The 18,351-nt window shown below is 47.4% G+C and overlaps 1 protein-coding gene across 5 annotated transcripts in view; it reads left to right on the top strand.

Annotated features, from left to right (window-relative positions):
* The window catches only part of SLC4A4 (solute carrier family 4 member 4), a 710,971-nt gene that overhangs the window by 629,892 nt on the left and 62,728 nt on the right, over positions 1-18,351 (top strand). For all 5 annotated transcript variants that reach the window (XM_086961758.1, XM_086961762.1, XM_086961760.1 and 2 more), the window contains one exon: positions 17,993-18,184. In XM_086961758.1, coding sequence (XP_086817884.1) covers positions 17,993-18,184 — 192 coding nt within the window. The remainder of the gene's footprint in view (positions 1-17,992; positions 18,185-18,351) is intronic.

Below are 18,351 nucleotides of genomic sequence, written 5' to 3'. Positions count from 1 at the left end.
GTGAATGGGTGGATGGATGAGAGAAAGGATGGATGAGTGATAGGGTCAATGGATGGACTCATGAGTGGATGAGTAGAAGGATGGGTGGATGGATGGAAGGAAGGATAGCTAAGTGAAAGGGTCAATGGAGAGAGAAAGGGAGGATGGGTGGATGACTGAAAAGGTGAATGGGTGGAAGGATGAGTGACTGGATGGATGAGTAAGTGAAACAATAGCTGGAAATGGCTGGATGGAAGAGTGGATGGATTAGTGTACGGATGGATAGGGTGAAAAGGTGGATGGATGGATGAGTGAAAGTGTGGATGGAGGGATGGATGAGTGAAATGATGGCAGGGAGGATACACAATGGCTAGGTTTGCAAATGGATGAATATGTTTGGATATAAATGGGATTACTTATATACTATTGCGCGACCTCCTTTGATGTGTCTGTAAAACCTACCTTTTGTCCCGAAGATTTGTCCTGAATTTTTACCCCCTGTTCTGAATTTTTGTCCTGAATTTTGACCCTTTGTCCTCAATTTTTACACTCACCGTCCTGAATTTGCACCCATGACAGTTGGTCACCCTACTCACAGCTGGTCTAATACTGCGTAAAATACCAGTGCGTATGTTCTTTATATACGTACACATTTCATGTACATTACACGGTGTCGCGAGTTTGTTCAGTTTTACTAATCAGCAGTTGCTGTTCTGGCCCTTGAACAATTGGATGTCTCGAGGACACTGCTGAGCAAAATGACAATGCGTGTCATGTTCTGGTGAGATCCAAGCTAGCGCGCGTGCTGACCGAGATGCTTTGTGACGCACAGAAGAAGCTTCCAGGCAAGCCTCGTGCAGATGACATCGGACACGTGCAGCTGACATCTTCATCAGGAAAGGGCAGGTTGTTTCAGGCCACTTGCTCAACTACAGCGGCTTCACAGGCATAGCATATGCCACGTGGTGGACAAACAAAATGGAGAAAGCCCCGCAGCGTGACCCATGGTTGGTAGTAGAGTTTGCAACCAATGCCTGTGTCTTATCTTCCAGAACATGCAGAGGTTAATTTGTTCAAATAAGTGCAGAGGCCCAAGCAGGGGTTTAACCCTTTCGATGCGGATGACGAGCTCAGCTCGTCATCACCCACGGGTGTCGTGTGCTGATGACGAGCTGAGCTCGTCATGGAAACAGCAAAATGGTAATTCCCAGCACAGGAGGGGGAATACGCCTAGCAGCCAAGGTGTTAAGTGGAATGAAAAAATTGGTGTTCTCTCAAAGAGGCGTGGCCGATGTAATTAAGGGAGTGGCTTAAAAACATATAAGCTAAAAATCTGTTCTTAGCATAGTGTGCCGCTCGACTGGGATTGTGCTGCTTCTGTCATTGCATCCAGATGTATGATACAAGTAACATTATGCTTACAACAAGCCAGGACTATTGGCTTTTCCAATGGTTGTTAGTTGCATAACATAAACAAGCAACCACTATGGCTTTGTTGTATATAGTATTGAAAACGCCTCTGTTCTGAAAGGATGAGACTGTGAAAAAACTATAATGAGTCTCTCTGAAGTACCGTCAAAGGCAGTGAAGGGTGGTCCTGCTGCGTAGTTAAGATTTTTCATCACTGAGGGTGAGGGCAAAAATGGCGAGCCCGATAGAGACCCGTCTCAGAGCCTGCTTTTTAGAAATGCGGTGCTGAGCACTGGCAGGACCCGGCCCACTTAAAGGCCTGGGCCCAAATGTCTTAGGAGCCCATCGCTGGTGCTGTGTGATGCGGTGATGGCAAACACTAATGCTGCTCCGTTTCGATTCCACCACATGTCCTTTTCTTCCTCCCCCAGACACTGCAATGCCCCTTTATTTAACTCTTTCAGCGTCTGTCTCACCCTTGCTTTCTCTCTGTCACTCTTTACCTATCTTTCTCTTCTCCCTTATTTTTCCCTTTCTGCCTTTCTCTTTCACACCCTACAGGTCAAAGTCTAAGGATGAAAAATAATTCTGAGTTCCCAAGAATGAGTTTTGATGCAGACCACCTGCAACCACCGGGCTAAATTAAGCACTGCTCTACCGTTACTCTCAAGAAGTGCCCCTGGTTCAGCTGATCCCAGATTAATCGAAGCATCACCCACATTTGATGGGAAATAGAAAGCTGGCCTGGGCGTAATCGTGTGCGCAGACATGGAGATGCCAGGGTGGTTACTCGTGAGCTATTTCGTGTACAATTTATTTTAATCATTTCCCCAAAGGGCCTTACTGCTCTACATTTTAGATGAAGAGTGATTCTATGCTCAGAAGAGGGCAGGGAGGTGAGAGACGCCTGAAAAAGCAGAAGAATGTTCGAGATCAGTTTTTAGGATTTGTGGTTTAGGTGACAAGTGGTACAAGAAATCAGAAGATTCCATAACTTCGCCGCATTAAAGCTAAAAGAACAACATCACTTGGGGCGAAGGAGGGAAAAGTGAAACCAAAAGACCTTTTCAGGAGTTATGCAGAGTTTGGGTGGAAAGTAGATACGATGCAGCAAAGGTGCACATAAAAGAGGTTAGGAAGGCAAGTTAGGCAATCATTGACAGAAGAGAATAAGGTAGTTTCAAAACGGAGTTTGATTGCTGAAAGAGTGAAGTTCAGAGTCTTTTAAGGCATGGACACATTGAACAAAGGCCCAGAACCTCGACCATCAATGGAACCCTATTGATCTGGATACCTCAGCTCTTTCTTACTTTCAGCCCTCTCGCAACCTCCCTCGCTTCCTCACTACCCTTCGTAACATACTTTGTGTATACCCCCTCTCATAACTCTGCCACTCTTAAGTACACACCTCCATGCTTCTCATGCTCTCTCACCTATGACTGCATCTTCCATTCACTAACCCACCTCTCTTTCTACCTTACCTTTTGCTATACTTCACCCTTGTTGGACCACACCCCTCTTAGTCTTTCTATATTTCCATCTCGCTATCTCTAGCTCACACCTGCACACTCTAAAACTTCACCTATCTATACTGTCTGTATCTTTCTTTCTGGCTGCCTCACCTTTCTCTATCTTACATTTCTCCCTCCCTGTCCCTAACTCACCTCTATCCCCTCTGCTTCAACCCTCTTTTCAAACCCTTCTCCTTACCTCTCTGTTCTTCTCTTTTCTGTGCCTTCCACCGTGTTTACAGCTGTGGACAGCTGTTAGTCACTGTCTGTTTAGCAGGAGTAATGTACAAACAGAAAGATCAGAGAAGGGGGACTGGAGAAGGAAGAGGAAGAGAATGAAGGAGAGTCTTTTCAGATTTCACGTGGCGCAATTGTGAAAATCCTCAGAATAGGCTTTGATTTTCCCTTTTGCAGTAAGGATGTCAGTTGTGAAGGGGGATATTGAGTCTCTAGCCGTTAAAGCTACACTTACACGTGCTATGTGTACGTGTCTTATTTTAACACTGTGCACTACTGCAACAAACATCCATTGAGTTGCCTTCACCATGTCTTTTCTACACTGGGAGGAGTTGGTTAGGCATTGAATCAAAATATTGTTACAAGACAAACAAAATCTAGATCTGAGCCCAAAATAAAATGTCCGAATCAGTACTTGTTGATGCTTTGTTTTGACACTGGTGGAGGACGGGAAGCTCTAGTTTGTGGTGGTTTTTCCGTGCCACTCTTTCCAAAGTTCAAGGTGTGGTGACTGTGATACAGGTGAGGAGGTTGAAGAAGCAAGAAAGAGCAGAGGCAGAGGTGAGGTATAACCAATGGTGAGGGTTAACTACGAGCTTAAACGGTTAGTTAGGGACTGTCAGGGGAGAGAGAGCTGAGGTAGAAAGAGGGGAATGAATGGTAGAGAAATGGGAAAGGTAGACACAGGGTTTAAGGCTAAATTAGGGGTGTAGCCTAGTAACTTTGGAGCTGGGAAACCAAGGTTCGAGCCTCGGGGTCGACTCCACATCCTGTGATTCTGGCAAATCACTTAATCTACCCGTGCCTACCAAAGAAAAAATGAATTTCTCCTTGTGTAAAGTAACTGGTGCTCATGTGAAGCGCTCCAATATCTTCCGGTCGAGTTCACGCTCTATAAATCTGTACAAAAAATAAATAAATAGAGGAGGTAGATATAAAGGTAGAGATTGGTGGAAAAAAACAAAGTCCGATATCGAGGTAGGCGGAGAAGGAGAAAGGTTGTTGGAGAGAGAGAATCCTTTGGTCGTCCGGAACTCTTTCCTGCTCTGCTTTCTGGTGGAATTGCTCTCCTTCGGTCTCGAACTCCGCTGCGTACAATTCCTAGCAGCAGAGCTCCCCCTTGTGGCAATAAGTGAGAACTGGCATAGATGTCAATTCTGCGGCTCTTGCGAAACGCGGACACAATTCTGTGGAAATGTAGACACGCGGTTTGCACGTTTGTCGTGAGGATAACTGAGTACTTGTTTGTCGTCTATTGTACAGCAGAAACTCACTGACCTCAGTAAGAGAAGAGCCCTAGCTATCTAAATAGATTTAAAGAACGCTAACACAAATGTATATTAATGTGAACATGCGCTGAGGTGCATCAGAGGCGCAACTAGAGCAAAGTTTCGGGTGAGGGGTACTAATACAAATTTCGGGGTGGGGGAGGGGGGGGGGTAATTGTTCCAGCAATAGACCTAGTATCTCCATCGGTACGCCGCTGCCCACAGCTCCCAATCCCAAATAACACACAGACACCAGGTATATGGAAAAGAAGCTGCAGGTTTATTTGTTGTACAAATAAAAGGTGGGTTATCTTACAGGCGATCCCGTCCGCCCCGCAACCCCTCGTTGCAGGGTACCTGAAGTTTTAGTCAAAGAGAACACCTGCGGCCATAGCCCGGTGTTGTACCTGGGAGGATTACTCCTCCCAACGGTGGACCTATCGTCCACCCACTCCGCCTTCTGAACAAGGGAGAGTTAACTCACACCTTCCCCAGCTGGTCGGAGCACTATAGGCAAGCCCCCGATTGTTCAGGTTTACAACCGCCCTAAGGACTAACGGGGCGCCGTCGTACCCCAAGTTCCCAAGAAGGACCCCTTGGAGCATGTATGACTTAGTATGGTACGCTTGCACTGGAGGCTTCAGGTCCTGTTCCTGCGCCTGTCTTGTATAGGGATCGCCCTGTAACTCCTCCACAGCCCTGGGCATGGCGACCGCTGCGCCTAGAGCCTCCACCACTTAGCTCCCTACTTCCCCTTATTTGCACCCGCTGCTTCTAGAGCCTCTCCCAGGTCTAACAGGAATATAGCCATGCCTACTTTGGACCAATGCACCCCATAAGAGTCCCAGCAGCCCAACCCACGCATCTCGGTGAATTGCGCATGGCTGCGTTTACGCGCCTGCGGGCAACTTCTAGCGCCTCCTGGGATCTAGCCCCATACCACATGGGTCTAGGAGTTATTTCTGACCACCAAAAGCCACAAGATCCCAGCTCACTGCTCAGTATGCTAAGGTCCCTCCTCATGCATCCAGCAGCCGCATCTTGCCTTCAGCTGCCAAGTCATTTCCCCTAAGGTGTACCACTATGATGTTTGGCAGGAGTCTACTCTCCCTCAGAGTCCTGCGCAGCGTTCCTAGGAGGTCTGCCCAATGCATTCCCGGGAAACCAAACCAAGCTATCCTGGTGTTGCTGAAACCATGCTTCCAGGTGACTGCCTCCACCCATCTTGCAATTCTTGCGACAAGGAATGCCCCAACACCCGCACATTCGTTCTGGTCTCACATATATTTTGTAGCAATTGGAATCCCTTCGGCCCACTCTTTTGATTGCCTCTGCCGGCAGACCCTCCCTAAAAGCAGTGGTGGCCACCCCAATCCGGAATGAATGGGAGCTGTACTTGGCCCCCCCCCCCCTAGTGTAACCCACTAGAAACAGGCAACCCTGCATTACGTGCTCCACTTGATACTTCGTGACCGGGGAGCCCTCCTTGTGTACCAGTAATAGCCCATCCGTGTGTGGGCGGCAGGACAGGAAGGCGGCCAGCAGGGCCACCGGGCAATAGCTGTTGTTACCCAGGCGATGCAGGGAGATGCCCCTCCCCCTGCCCGCCTGGTCCGTTTTTGAGTACTACAGGAATATTTCCACTGATTCAGCTGTCAGACACACATCCCTCATCTGTAGTGCCCTGGAGTTCCTTTCTGTCTTAGAGCGTGCCACCAGTTCACCTATTCTAAAGGCCCCAAAGAACGCTAAGCTGAAAGTGGCGGCAAAGAGTGTTGCCTCGTAGGCGGACTGGGCGACCGAGGGGAGGGCCTCCACCATCCTCTGGCAGAAACTCACTGACCTCAGCAAGAGAAGAGCCCTAGCTATCTACATAGATTTAAAGAACGCTAACACGAATGTATATTAAAGTGAACATGCGCTGAGGTGCATCAGAGGCGCAACTAGAGCAAAGTTTCGGGTGGAGGGGACTAATACAAATTTCGGGGTGGGGGGGTAATTGTTCCAGCAATAGACAGAGTGGAGATGCAGGGGCTCTAAGGGCTGAAAACACAACAAAGTCTTGTTACAAGTAAATGGTCTTATAAAGACCTGTGAAGCACTCGATGCGGCTGCAATAAGAGGTCGCCAGCCCCGGAAGCTGTCTCAGCCCGGGCTGAAACACATGACAGGGGGAGCTGAAGCCCTTTGAGCCCAATGGACGTTGCACGCCTGGGGTGTCAGTCAGTCAGAATACTTTATTTCGATAAATCAATATCATAAAAAGACAATGGTACTGTACAAAATATGCATTATTTACACAGATAGAGTAAAAAATATATAGCCATTTAAAAGTTTCCAAAGGATTTCATAAAATTTCATAAAATCACAGTAAGAAAAATAAAACCATCAACCAATTTAGTTACCCTCACTATCACTTTTACAGGATAAATTAGCATCATTCTAATTTACAACATCCAAGTTCATTTAAGTACAGTTAATCCTTTTCCTGAACCGGGCAGCACCCACTAAAAAACTAGCAACATGAAAGATAATACGGTGGCTCTTTAATAATTATAGATACAAGAGAGCAGGCTTAACTCGCAAGAACCCTGCCTCTTTAAGTATAGGAACCAAAAATGTCATCCTTAATTCCATATAGTATCCACAGAATATCAGGAAATGCATTGTGTTCTGAGTGGAAAAGTTGTCGCAGCTACAAGGCATTGCATTTTCCGGGGTACTCCAATTAGGGAAGTGGCCTAGATTCAGGTGGATCAGATTGAAGCGAAAGCGGGTTAGAAGGAACCTGTGATAGGGACGGTTCACCATATTAAGGTAAAGGCCGGGTCCTGGTAAGTTAGCTACAATGAGGTTATCCCTTACAGTGGGTTTTCTAAGTTCTAGTTCCTCTCTCTCCAGTGTCAGCATCTGTAACATGGCACCCGTAGTTTGTATAAAAGCCTTAGATGTTATTAACTCTGGTGAGGAGAAAAGCTCAGGTCTCCCTAGTTTATAAAAACTGTTTTTAATATATGTCAGCCACTGAATCTTACTGACATTTTCTAATAGGAGACAATCTTTCATGATAATATGGTTCAAGGAGATTTCCTGGTTCAACCAGGTCTTTATCCAGCATATTAAGGGAGCCGTTCTTATCATGTCAGAAATGAAACCTGCCCCAATTCAGAATGGATGGTATATGAAGGAGTGGACTGTGGCACTGTTAGGACAGATCTCATAAATTTATTTTCAGTCACCTGTAAGCAATCTGGGGCACTGTAGCCCCATATCGAGCTACCATATGTGGCAACTGCAAGGCATGTAGCTTTATATATCTTCATTAATGCTTCTATGGGCCTAGCCCCCAGTTTTTTGTGAAGCCCTGAAGTGCAGAAGTTGTTCTTGCAAAGGCGATGTTTCTATTTTTAAGTTGCAGGCCCCAGTTCCCTCTCTCATCAAAGGTGATCCCCAGATAAGGGAATGTGGGCACTCTGCAGAGTTCTTCCTCACAGCAAAAAAAGGTTTTAACTTGTTTCTTCCTAGAACTCCGCCCCATGATCATAACTTGTGACTTCTTTGCCTTAATTTTAAGATCCAAGGACCCCATAAAGTTCCCAAAGACATCTAGCAGCCGTTGTAATCCAACCCCCGTCCGTGAAAGAAGGACAGCGTCATCCGCGTAAAGGAGAACTGGAATATCAAGTTCCCCTATACGCGGTATGTCAAGATTTGCCTCCTTTAATGCCGGTTCCAAGGCATTAATATATACCTTAAAAAGAAGGGGGGCCAGGATACACCCTTGCCTGACCCCCCTCTCTGAGTTAAAATGGCTAGAACAGCGCCCCTCAGCAGTAACCCGAACGGAAGCCAGTAGGCCAGAATGTAAGTCCACCAGAAGGTTAACCAAGGCCTGACCAAATCCCATATTAAGTAGGATTTGCCATAACTTTGTCCGATTTACAAGGTCAAATGCCGAGGAGAGGTCCATGAACCTCAGGTTTATTGACCCCTCCTTAGCCTTGTTATATTTGTCCAATAGCAGTTGCAGATTAAGGCATTGGTCTAAAGTGCTCCTTTTAGATCTAAACCCATATTGTACGTTCGACAGTACCCCTCTGTCGTCAAGCCAGTCCTTTATTTTATGCAGAATAACCCGTCCCAAGATTTTGACCGATGAATCTATTAGGGAGTTGGGTCTATAACAGGAGGGGTCCTGCCTATCTCCCTTTTTAAAGACTGGGATAATAATGGATTTCTTCCAGGACACCGGTATGTTATTTTGGTTCAGAGCATTAAAAACACTACACAAGATCTTAGACCAAAGTTTTGGCGCGCATTTGAATATATCTGTAGGAACCCCGTCAGGGCCTGGTGCCTTATTTTTTAGGGTCTGTTCAATTGCTCTTTCCTCCTCTATGTCCTCAAAAATCACAGGGGAACCCTCAGATCTGGGCAGGACACTAATCGTGTGATTCTCAGAACCTGGGGTGGAATATATTTTCCCAAAATGCGCTATCCAGCCCTCGTCTGGAATGTTGGACTCAAGGTGCGAATTCTTCTCACCCTGGGGTGCATATGTGCTTGGTTGGGACAGGATGTTACTGATTCTGAGATTTTCTTTAACAAATTATACGTTCTGGTAGTTGTTTCACAATATAAATAAATGGACTACACATGTCAAAATATAACAGTTTGCAAATAAAAACCATGCATTGGAAATGTGATTTTTTTAGTGCAACACTGACATATGATTTATATATACTGCAGGCAGAACGTGTACAAACGTGTCCCCGGTCCCCAGATGAGCAGGGGTGCCAAAAAGTTCTAGGCCCCAGCAGGCCATTGACTTTGTGATGAGGAAACATTTTCTCCTCCGTTTACCTTTTGCTCACAATCTGAAACAATAAGGGGCAGATTTATCAATGTGTTGCGTCGCCCTTGCGCCACACAAGGGAGGCGCAAGAGCAACGCAGTAGTAAAGCAAGATTTATCAAGCCACGCGAGGCCCCCTTGCATGGCTCAGCATAGCCTGATAAATCTGGAGTAACTTAACCCTGCGCACATTGCTGTGTTGCGTTACTCTGCCCCAGGGAGGTGTTCCATGGGTGGAGCGTGGGTGTTCCCACGCTTCCACCCATGGATTTTGGTGCATTCCCAGATTTACCAGCACTGTTAAACCTGGGAATGCATCAAAATGCTACGCCTCCCAGGGGAGGCACATGAAGAGAAATATCTGTATTTCTCCTCGTTGTTTCCTCTTCTCTTTTCTAAGTGTGCTGCAAAATGCCTCTTAGGACTGTTTTTATGCAGGAAGGTGCCCTTCCCTGCACTACAGCAATCCTACCAACAAAGCAGGCACCCTTGCACCATGGCGCAATCATGCATGTGTTGGTGCCAGACAGCCACAAGGGCGCAAGGAAAGGACCGGAATGAGTTTGAGTTTGAGTTTGAGTTTAAAAATATTTCTAGAGCGCACGTACACCCAGCGGTTTCATGGCGCTATGCAATACTACAAACCCAAGTAAAGAAAGACTGACTAGGAGGACAGGGGAAAGTTAAGAGGGGAAGGCCTGAGTAAAAAGAAAGGTTTTAAGAGCTTTGCGAAAAAGGGAGTACTGGGGGCAGGATCGCAAGTGGATCGGGAGAGAGTTCCAGAAGGCAGGAGCCAAGGTAGAGAACTTGGATCCACCCAATTTTTTTCGTTTAAAACGGGGGACTACGAGGAGTTGTTGGGTAGAAGAGCGCAGTTCTCTCGACGGGGTGTAGGCGTGAATTGCAGACCTAATGAATGCAGGGGCAGAACCGGACCGAACATTGAAAGTGATACAGCCCAGTTTAAACAGGGCACGTTGCTGTACAGGGAGCCAGTGTAAGGATTTAAGAAGGGGCGTGACGTGATGAAATTTGGGTAAATTAAAAACGAGGCGGGCCGCCTGGTTCTGAACCAACTGGAGACGCCTCACGAGGTACGCCGGCATGCCACAATAAAGGACATTACCGTAGTCCAAGCGGGACGTCACCATCACCAAGAGTATGAGTTTGAGGGTAGATGGGGAAAAGAAGCGGGAGACTTTGCGAATTGTCCGGAGGGAGAGAAAAGCTGAGGATACGGCCGCACTGACTTGGGAATGAAGGGATAGTTGATCATTGAGTTTGAAACCAAGAATTTTAACAGAGGAGGAGGGGGTGGGTGGGGGACCTAAGGAGGGGGGCCAAAACAGAGACGACCATGGACTGGAGCAACCACCTGTCAACACCGATTCCGTTTTATCGAGATTGAGTTTCAGGTGGTTGTGGTTCATCCAGTCCTGAATGAAGGTCATAACAGAATGAAAGTTGGATATTGAAGCAGGGGAGGAGGATAAAGAAAAAATAAGCTGGAGGTCATCCCCATAATTATACACAGAGACCTCCAGCTGCTGTAAAGCAAAAATAAGAGGGGCGATGTACAGGTTAAATAGCAATGGGGAGAGGGAGGATCCTTGGGGAACCCCGCACTATACAGGCCGGAAGTCGGCAGAGTAATCCCCCAAGCGAACTGCTTGAGAGCGGCCGCTCAGGAAGGAGGACAACCAGACCAAGGCCACGCCCCCGATTCCCGCCGCCTCGACACAGGAAAGTAAGATGGTATGATCCACCGTGTCGAACGCGGCGGAGAGATCGAGGAGGACCAGGGCCTGGGGCTGATTCGTGTCCATACCCTCCCTGAGGTTGTCCAAGACCGATAGAACCACGGACTCCGTGGAGTGAGCAGGGCGGAAACCAGCCTGCCTGGAGGCCAAGACACTGTTCATTTCCACAAAGGAGCTCATAGTTCTTACTACGTGGCGTTCCAGTATCTTGGCCAGAAAAGGGAGGAGTGAAATAGGGCGGTAGTTGGCTGAAACCGAAGGATCAGCACCAGGTTTTTTTAGAATGGGTAAAATTACCGCCGATTTAAGTGAAGGAGTGACAATACCCTGGGAAAGTGTACTGTTAAGAAACGTGAGAGGTGGTGAAGGGCAAAAAGAGTAAATCTGTTTCAGGATATGAGCAGGGCAGGGATCCAAGGGGGAGCCAGACTTGACCAGCGGAAGGAGGGAAAGGAAAGAGTCAGTTGTGAGAGGCGGGATGGAATCCAGGCGCGATGTGGCTGGGGGACAGTGAGGGTTGATAAAAGAGGGGGACAGTGGGGGAATGTTGGCTTTGATCGTGGTGATTTTGTCAAGAAAAAAAGAGTTGAGAGAGTCGCAAAGAAGCTGTGAAGGAGAGGGTTTGAGTGTGGCCCTGTCAGAATATGCTAGATCTTGAACGATGGCAAAAATTTCTTTGGGCCGATTTTCGGCTAACTGGATTTTAGAAGAGAAATAGGCCTTCTTAGTTTCCAGAATGGATTTCTGATATAGGGCCGAAAGGGTGATATAATGATTTCTTGAAATGGGACAGTAGTCCCGCCGCCAGAGACGCTCCGCTCGGCGAAGATTACGTTTTTGCATCTTCAATTCATCATTAAACCAGCGGTTTGCATCTTTAGAGCGCTTAGATGAAATGCGCTTTAGAGGGGCGACTAGGTCACAGCCGGCCCGCAGCCAAGCATTGATGGATTCCGCTTGTTCTAGAGATGGCAGCTCTGAAAGATCCGGGCTGGACGCGGAGAGTGAGGCAGACAAGGACCCTACGTCCACACGGTTCCAAGAACGCGCCCAAGTGTTTTTGACTGGGGGAGGTTTGGGAACTGAACAGAAGGACAGAGAAAAGGAGATAAGAAAATGATCGGACCAGGTGCAAGGGGATATGGATAGTGAGGTGACCGGGCAATCTCGGTACCAGATTTGGTCGAGGGTATGGCCCAGACTGTGAGTAGGAACGTGGACAACGGAAGTGAAATTAAGAGAGCGGAGCGACTGAGAATTCCCTGGAAGCTGTGCACTCAGCGGGCCAAAAATTGAAGTCCCCAAGAACAACAATGGACGAGTGGTTGACTGCCAGGGTAGCCACCAAGTCTTGGAAACATGGAAGGAATAAATGCGGGGAGGATGGGGGTCGGTAAATAAGAACACAGGTGAGTGGGGGGGTAAGGGAAAGTGAACGGGCCACTAAACAGTCTGAGGCACCTAGAGGGGACAAAACTAACGGTTGAAAAATAATTTATTTACGAGCAATCAAAGCAACTCCACCTCCTGGCTTGCCGGAAGGGCGATCGGCTCGGAGAGCATAGTAAGATGAGGGAAGCATTGCCAGAAGGGAGGGAAGGGAGCTATCAGAAAACCAGGTCTCGGTGAGGAATAGGATATCAGGTTTGTGTGAATCCAATAGCGTAAAGAGATCGTACTGATGCTTGACTGCCGATCTAGTATTGAGGTACATCGCGGAAACAGACGGACCCGTAGACAAGGTGGTGGAGGGGCCACTAGTCGGAGACAAGAGTGGCGGGCATGAGTGGGAGAGGGCATGCGATGTAGAAAGTCCAAGCCTGATAATTCGGGCTAATGCAGTGACATCTAGTGGCCACGGGCCTTGGAGACCGGTCAGTTGCGCAGATGAATAATGAATAAAAGAGGCAGAGTGAACAGCCCCCAGCCCCGGTCGAGCGCGGACGGGCACAGACGGGCTTTCCTTAGGCGCGCCTTCGGCGCGCCCGCTGCGCTTCCGAGGTAGACACATAATTTATAACAAGAGGGACAGTTGGGCGGTGGGCGTGGCCTCCGAATGGGGCGTGGCCTACTAGCTGGGCGAGGCGCTGGTGAGCAGCGTTCCACGCCTGATGACAACAGCCTAAGTCCACTTTTACAAAAGCGTCAAGATGTCAGGGGGTAAGTGGACTTTAAAAAGCACAGAGATAATGAGATACAAACAATTTTAAAAAATGAACCACCTCCCGGCTTTCCGCCTCAGGAGTGTGGTAAAGCAAATGGCAGCGCTAGTATTCAGCGCCCCTTTGTAGAGTTGGGCGGTGGGCGTGGCCTCTGAAGGGGGCGTGTCTTACTGGCTGGGAGAGGCGCTGGTGAGCAGCGTTCCACGCCTGATGACAACAGCCTAAGTCCGCTTTTACAAAAGCGTCAAGATGTCAGGGGGTAAGCGGACTTTAAAAAGCACAGAGATAATGAGATACAAACAATTTTAAAAAACGAACTACCTCCCGGCTTTCCGCCTCAGGAGTGTGGTAAAGCAAATGGCAGTGCTAGTATTCAGCGCCCCTTTGTAGAGTTGGGCGGTGGGCGTTGCCTCCGAAGGGGGCGTGGCCTACTGGCTTAGCGAGGCGCTGGGGAGCAGCGTTCCACGCCTGATGACAACAGCCTAAGTCCGCTTTTACAAAAGCGTCAAGATGTCAGGGGGTAAGTGGACTTTAAAAAGCACAGTGATAATGAGATACAAACAATTTTAAAAAACGAACTACCTCCCGGCTTTCCGCCTCAGGAGTGTGGTAAAGCAAATGGCAGCGCTAGTATTCAGCGCCCCTTTGTAGAGTTGGGCGGTGGGCGTGGCCTCCGAAGGGGGCGTGGCCTACTGGCTGGGCGAGGCGCTGGTGAGCAGCGTTCAACGCCTGATGACAACAGACTAAGTCCGCTTTTACAAAAGCGTCAAGATGTCAGGGGGTAAGTGGACTTTAAAAAGCACAGAGATAATGAGATACAAACAATTTTAAAAAACGAACTACCTCCCGGCTTTCCGCCTCAGGAGTGTGGTAAAGCATCATATAATGTTAAATGCAGCGCATTCCGGCCCTTTCCCTCGCCACGCACTGCAGCACGGCACGGTAGCTTGCTGCACTGCATGAACGTTTGATAAATCTGCCCCTAAATCTTTGATGAGGAGCCTATTTGGTGTTAGCACAGATAAGGTGCAAGAAGAGGCTGCTTCTGGTTTTAAGAAGGAGAAATCCTGTATTCGAAAGTGTGCTTCATCAGTTCCGCACACACAGATGCTCTAGCTTTTGACGGAAGCTGCAGTATTGCGTGATGGAAGTTGGTGTGCGACCTACAGCCACCACATCACTTGCATGTCTTTGGCTTTGGAGCATTTTAGTTTTTCAGATGTCGCATGCTGATTAGGGGCTGTTAGGCTGATTTGATTGATTGATTTATCTATTGTGGCTCTTATTAAGCATGTGATTGCCCACAAGAAGTCCTGGTACTAAGGGTGTAGTATACCGGGAAAGAAAAGACAGAATTAAGCGGTGCAAAGTCACATTTTCAGGTCTTTCGAAATGGAAGATGTTGCCCATGAGCTCTTAAAATTGCGCGAAGCAATCTCCGATGTTTGTCGGCCAATACCTTGAATGCCCAACGGCCGTCCTGAGAGCGCGGGAACTTGGTAACTGAGAGCAGGCGGGCATTAAATGATCTGAGAGCGGAGTCAGGAACATAATGGACCAGTATCTGATGCAACTAGGCAGGAACTAAATGCAGTGGCAGCTGATACCCTGAAAAATTGGTGAGGCAACCCTTGACCAGCAATGCCTTTAAGGTCAACACCAAAGCTGTCAGTCATGGCTCGTTATAAACAGTTTTTATAATGAACTACGACTGAAAGATCTGGCATTGAGGCTGAAGGCAGTGCAAGTTTCTTACAGTGCTTGTCAGTGGGTCGTAAGATAAATGAGCTAATAAAGTGTACTTAACCACTGGATGCACTGGCTCGCTTCCTCCGTTCTTCGTGCTTCCAGCCCATCTGTGCTGGTCTGCAAAAATTCTCCACAGCAATCCAGACACTGCTCTCATCCTAGTGATACTATTAAGCAGCATGGGAGCAGCGCCAGGATTGGTTGGAGTGGGCTGCCTCAATACTCCCTTAGGCACTGAGGGTCTGTGCCCTGCTCCCCAGCTGGAGAGGTTCAAATGTGCATGTCAGGCTGGTCCTCGTAAGACAGCCGGCCAGAGAGATCTGCGCACTCTAAACTAGAGTGAGTACCACTCCCCTGCTGCCAGTCAGCAGCAGTGGCCCCCCGCCCACAAAAAGGGCTCGGATTGGGGAAAGCAGAAAGTAAAATAGCAATAAATTAATTTTTATTACTATTTGATTTTTCACCGCTATGCGGCGCTGGCGGTGTGGTTGCGATGCTCCTCCGTGCCTAATGGAGGGGCTGCCGTTGCCTAAAGGGAGGAACGCTTTTAAAATAATGCACATGGACTTGAAAAGAATACTTTTGGACTTGGGAAGTCAACTGAAAGAACAGCAACAGGCCGAAGCATATGAGTGAGTATGGGAGCCAAGCACTAGCTGGGTTGCAAATTTCTGAATGCACTGAAGTCTTTAAATGAAGTATGGTGGAGAGCCCAGGAAGAGTGAATTACCATTATGCAGGTGGCTCAGAATAGTAGACTGAACCACAAGGTGAAGAGATTCCCTGGGTCCGTCTGGAAGACTTTTTCGAAGCGATTTAAATTAATTATAATGGTGATGGCTAAAGCGATCCCCTGTAGCACTACTGGTTTAGCTCAGTGTTTGTTGGGACCAGAATTTTGATTTGCCTCTTTACATTTTTGGATAGCTGGAGTAAGGCTTCTCGCATATAACTTTGATGTAGAAGACAAGCTAATGCCCTGCTTGGCGATCACATCACGCTTTAAAAACAAACAGGGTGACATCAGCCCCTTAATGTTAACCCCGAGCCATCCAAGATCGTGCATAACATTTACAGATCATTATTTAAAAGCACCAACACTCCCTCCCGCTTCTCCGTGGTTCAATAGACTAGGGTCATTCTCTGTCGCCATCAATAATTAGATGTGTAAACTAAAACCAACAGGTCAGAGAAGCAGCTAAAGTACAAACCACGTTGCTGAATGCGCCTTGAAATGTAAAAAAAAAAAAAAAAGTAAATTGATACTTGTATAGCGCACTACTCACCCACAAGGGTCTCAAGGCGCTAGTACGAATGGGAAACGGCCTTTACAACGAAGCCGTTTCCACGAAATCTTTAACCACGCATGCAGTACAACGCATGCGTGGTTACCACTAAAGCCTTTACCACGCATACCTTTACTACGATGTTTGTAGTAAAGGCATATGTGGTAAAGGTAAATAGTAAAAAAAGGGGGGTTTGGGGGGGTCTCCCCCCAAATAAAAAAACTCACCAGAAGTCACGTCAAAATCTGCACATAATCAGCGTCGTTAAAGAGAAATCGGAAAAAAAAATCTGTTTCCTCTTAACGACGTATGACGTCACCACGCGAATAGTCGAGGTAAAGGTTATGCGTGGTAAACGAATTCCGTTGTAACGCATGCGTGGTAAAGGCATGCGTGGCAATGGAATTCGTTGAAACGTCATACATTCAGTACGAATACCGCTGTGGAACCCATCCTGGCTTTCCCTGTGAGGCGTCCACTCCTGGGCACCCCCAAGGTGGAGGCCAGGCATCCTTAGCGTTGTGGGGGCCATTGTGGAGATTAAGCAAGCTACTGCCCCGAGTTGCAGAGTGGGACTCCATGATTGGAATAGGCACCGAGGTGAGAATTATCAGATCCGTGAAATTTTGAGCCCAAGACCCGCCGAGGCGGGGAATTGAACCCTGGTCCCGGGCTAGACCTCTGCATCAGGGTCTGCCGCTCTAATCATTGAGCCACACTTCTACACACTAGTGCTCAAGTGTGTAGAATATGTTGCCAGTGCTAATATGTAGGAATGATTAGAGATGTCTCTTGAGTGTGCTCTCAATAGCAATGCCTGGTGAAGACAACATGGCCTCGTGAGTTGAAACCTGTCTGCAGCTCAGTACCGTGCACACTACATTTTCAAGGGCACTGACAGTTCACAGACCAAAGTCATTTGATCATCTTAGCCAAGGGCAAGAGATTTGTTTCCGATCCGAAATTTGAAGAATATTCCAGGAAAGGCTTCTTTGGAGAGTGGGTTACCTGGCCAGCTTATATTTCAACCTCAGTAAAGGTGTGCATCTGGAGTGGTTTTACCTGTGGGCATGGGGTAGGAGACTCCTGATTATCCCAGTCATTCTCCGTTTTTGAATGTTCCCTCAGAATACAACTCAGAATCCCATGGGATTTGCTCCCCTCTACCCCTACCGGTTACTGATGCCCGAGTATCAGTAGCATGAGGGGATTTGCATGGCGGATACACTTGAAATGAGACCTGCAAAGGCAAATGAACTTAGGAGATCTTCTGATTGGCCATCGCATTCTTCCCACTCCGCCTCTTAGAACAATGGACCCAATTACACATTGACACTTTTAGAATGATGCAATGAATATGTTCCTCTGGGAGGTCAGATGAAGCTCCGAAGGGCTTTCTTCGCTTTTGGGGTTATTGTGTGTTTTGTTTGGTTATCACTGTACCCATAGGGATATTGACAACATTATTGTCACTCAACAGCAATGAGAGATTGCACTCTGGACACCTTTTCATCGTGGTGTCAATTGTTTAGGTAATGTAGACTATAAGACTATAAGTGCACCAAAGTTGATACATATCTCGTATACCCAGAGAAATACTTTTTTTATTGTTGTGTAATATTTCTGAAATAACATTAAAAAATGACCTGAGTAGAAAGTGAAGGATTTGTTGTATAAGGTTTCTGAACATCTACGCGTGTCAAGAGATCGTTCTAAATTATTCAGCCTGGGTGGATTCATGCACTAGATCACATCATGTCGCCTTTGCCTCCTTAGGGCAACAACGGCACCCTTGACTGGGCCTTGATGTCGAAGAAAGACTGCTTGAAATATGGAGGCATGCTGGTGGGGAATAACTGCAAATATGTGCCTGACATCACACTCATGTCCTTCATCCTCTTTCTCGGAACCTATACCTGCTCCATGGCGCTGAAAAAATTCAAGACCAGTCGCTATTTCCCAACAACAGTGAGTATCTCAACGCTTGGATAATATCTGTATTACACGTTTGTCTAAGCGCAGTATGGCGGTTTTACTCATCCCCGGTCCATCCATGTCTCGTCTCATAGAGCTTTAAAGAATGACTGTAACCCTGGTCAGTCACCCATACACTGAGTCCCTGATCTGATTATATG

This window comes from Lissotriton vulgaris, chromosome 3_1, assembly GCF_964263255.1.
Source record: "Lissotriton vulgaris chromosome 3_1, aLisVul1.2, whole genome shotgun sequence".
Lineage (NCBI taxonomy): Eukaryota > Metazoa > Chordata > Amphibia > Caudata > Salamandridae > Lissotriton > Lissotriton vulgaris.
Note: the sequence above shows the minus strand (reverse complement) of the source record. Positions and strands in the feature narration are given on the sequence as shown.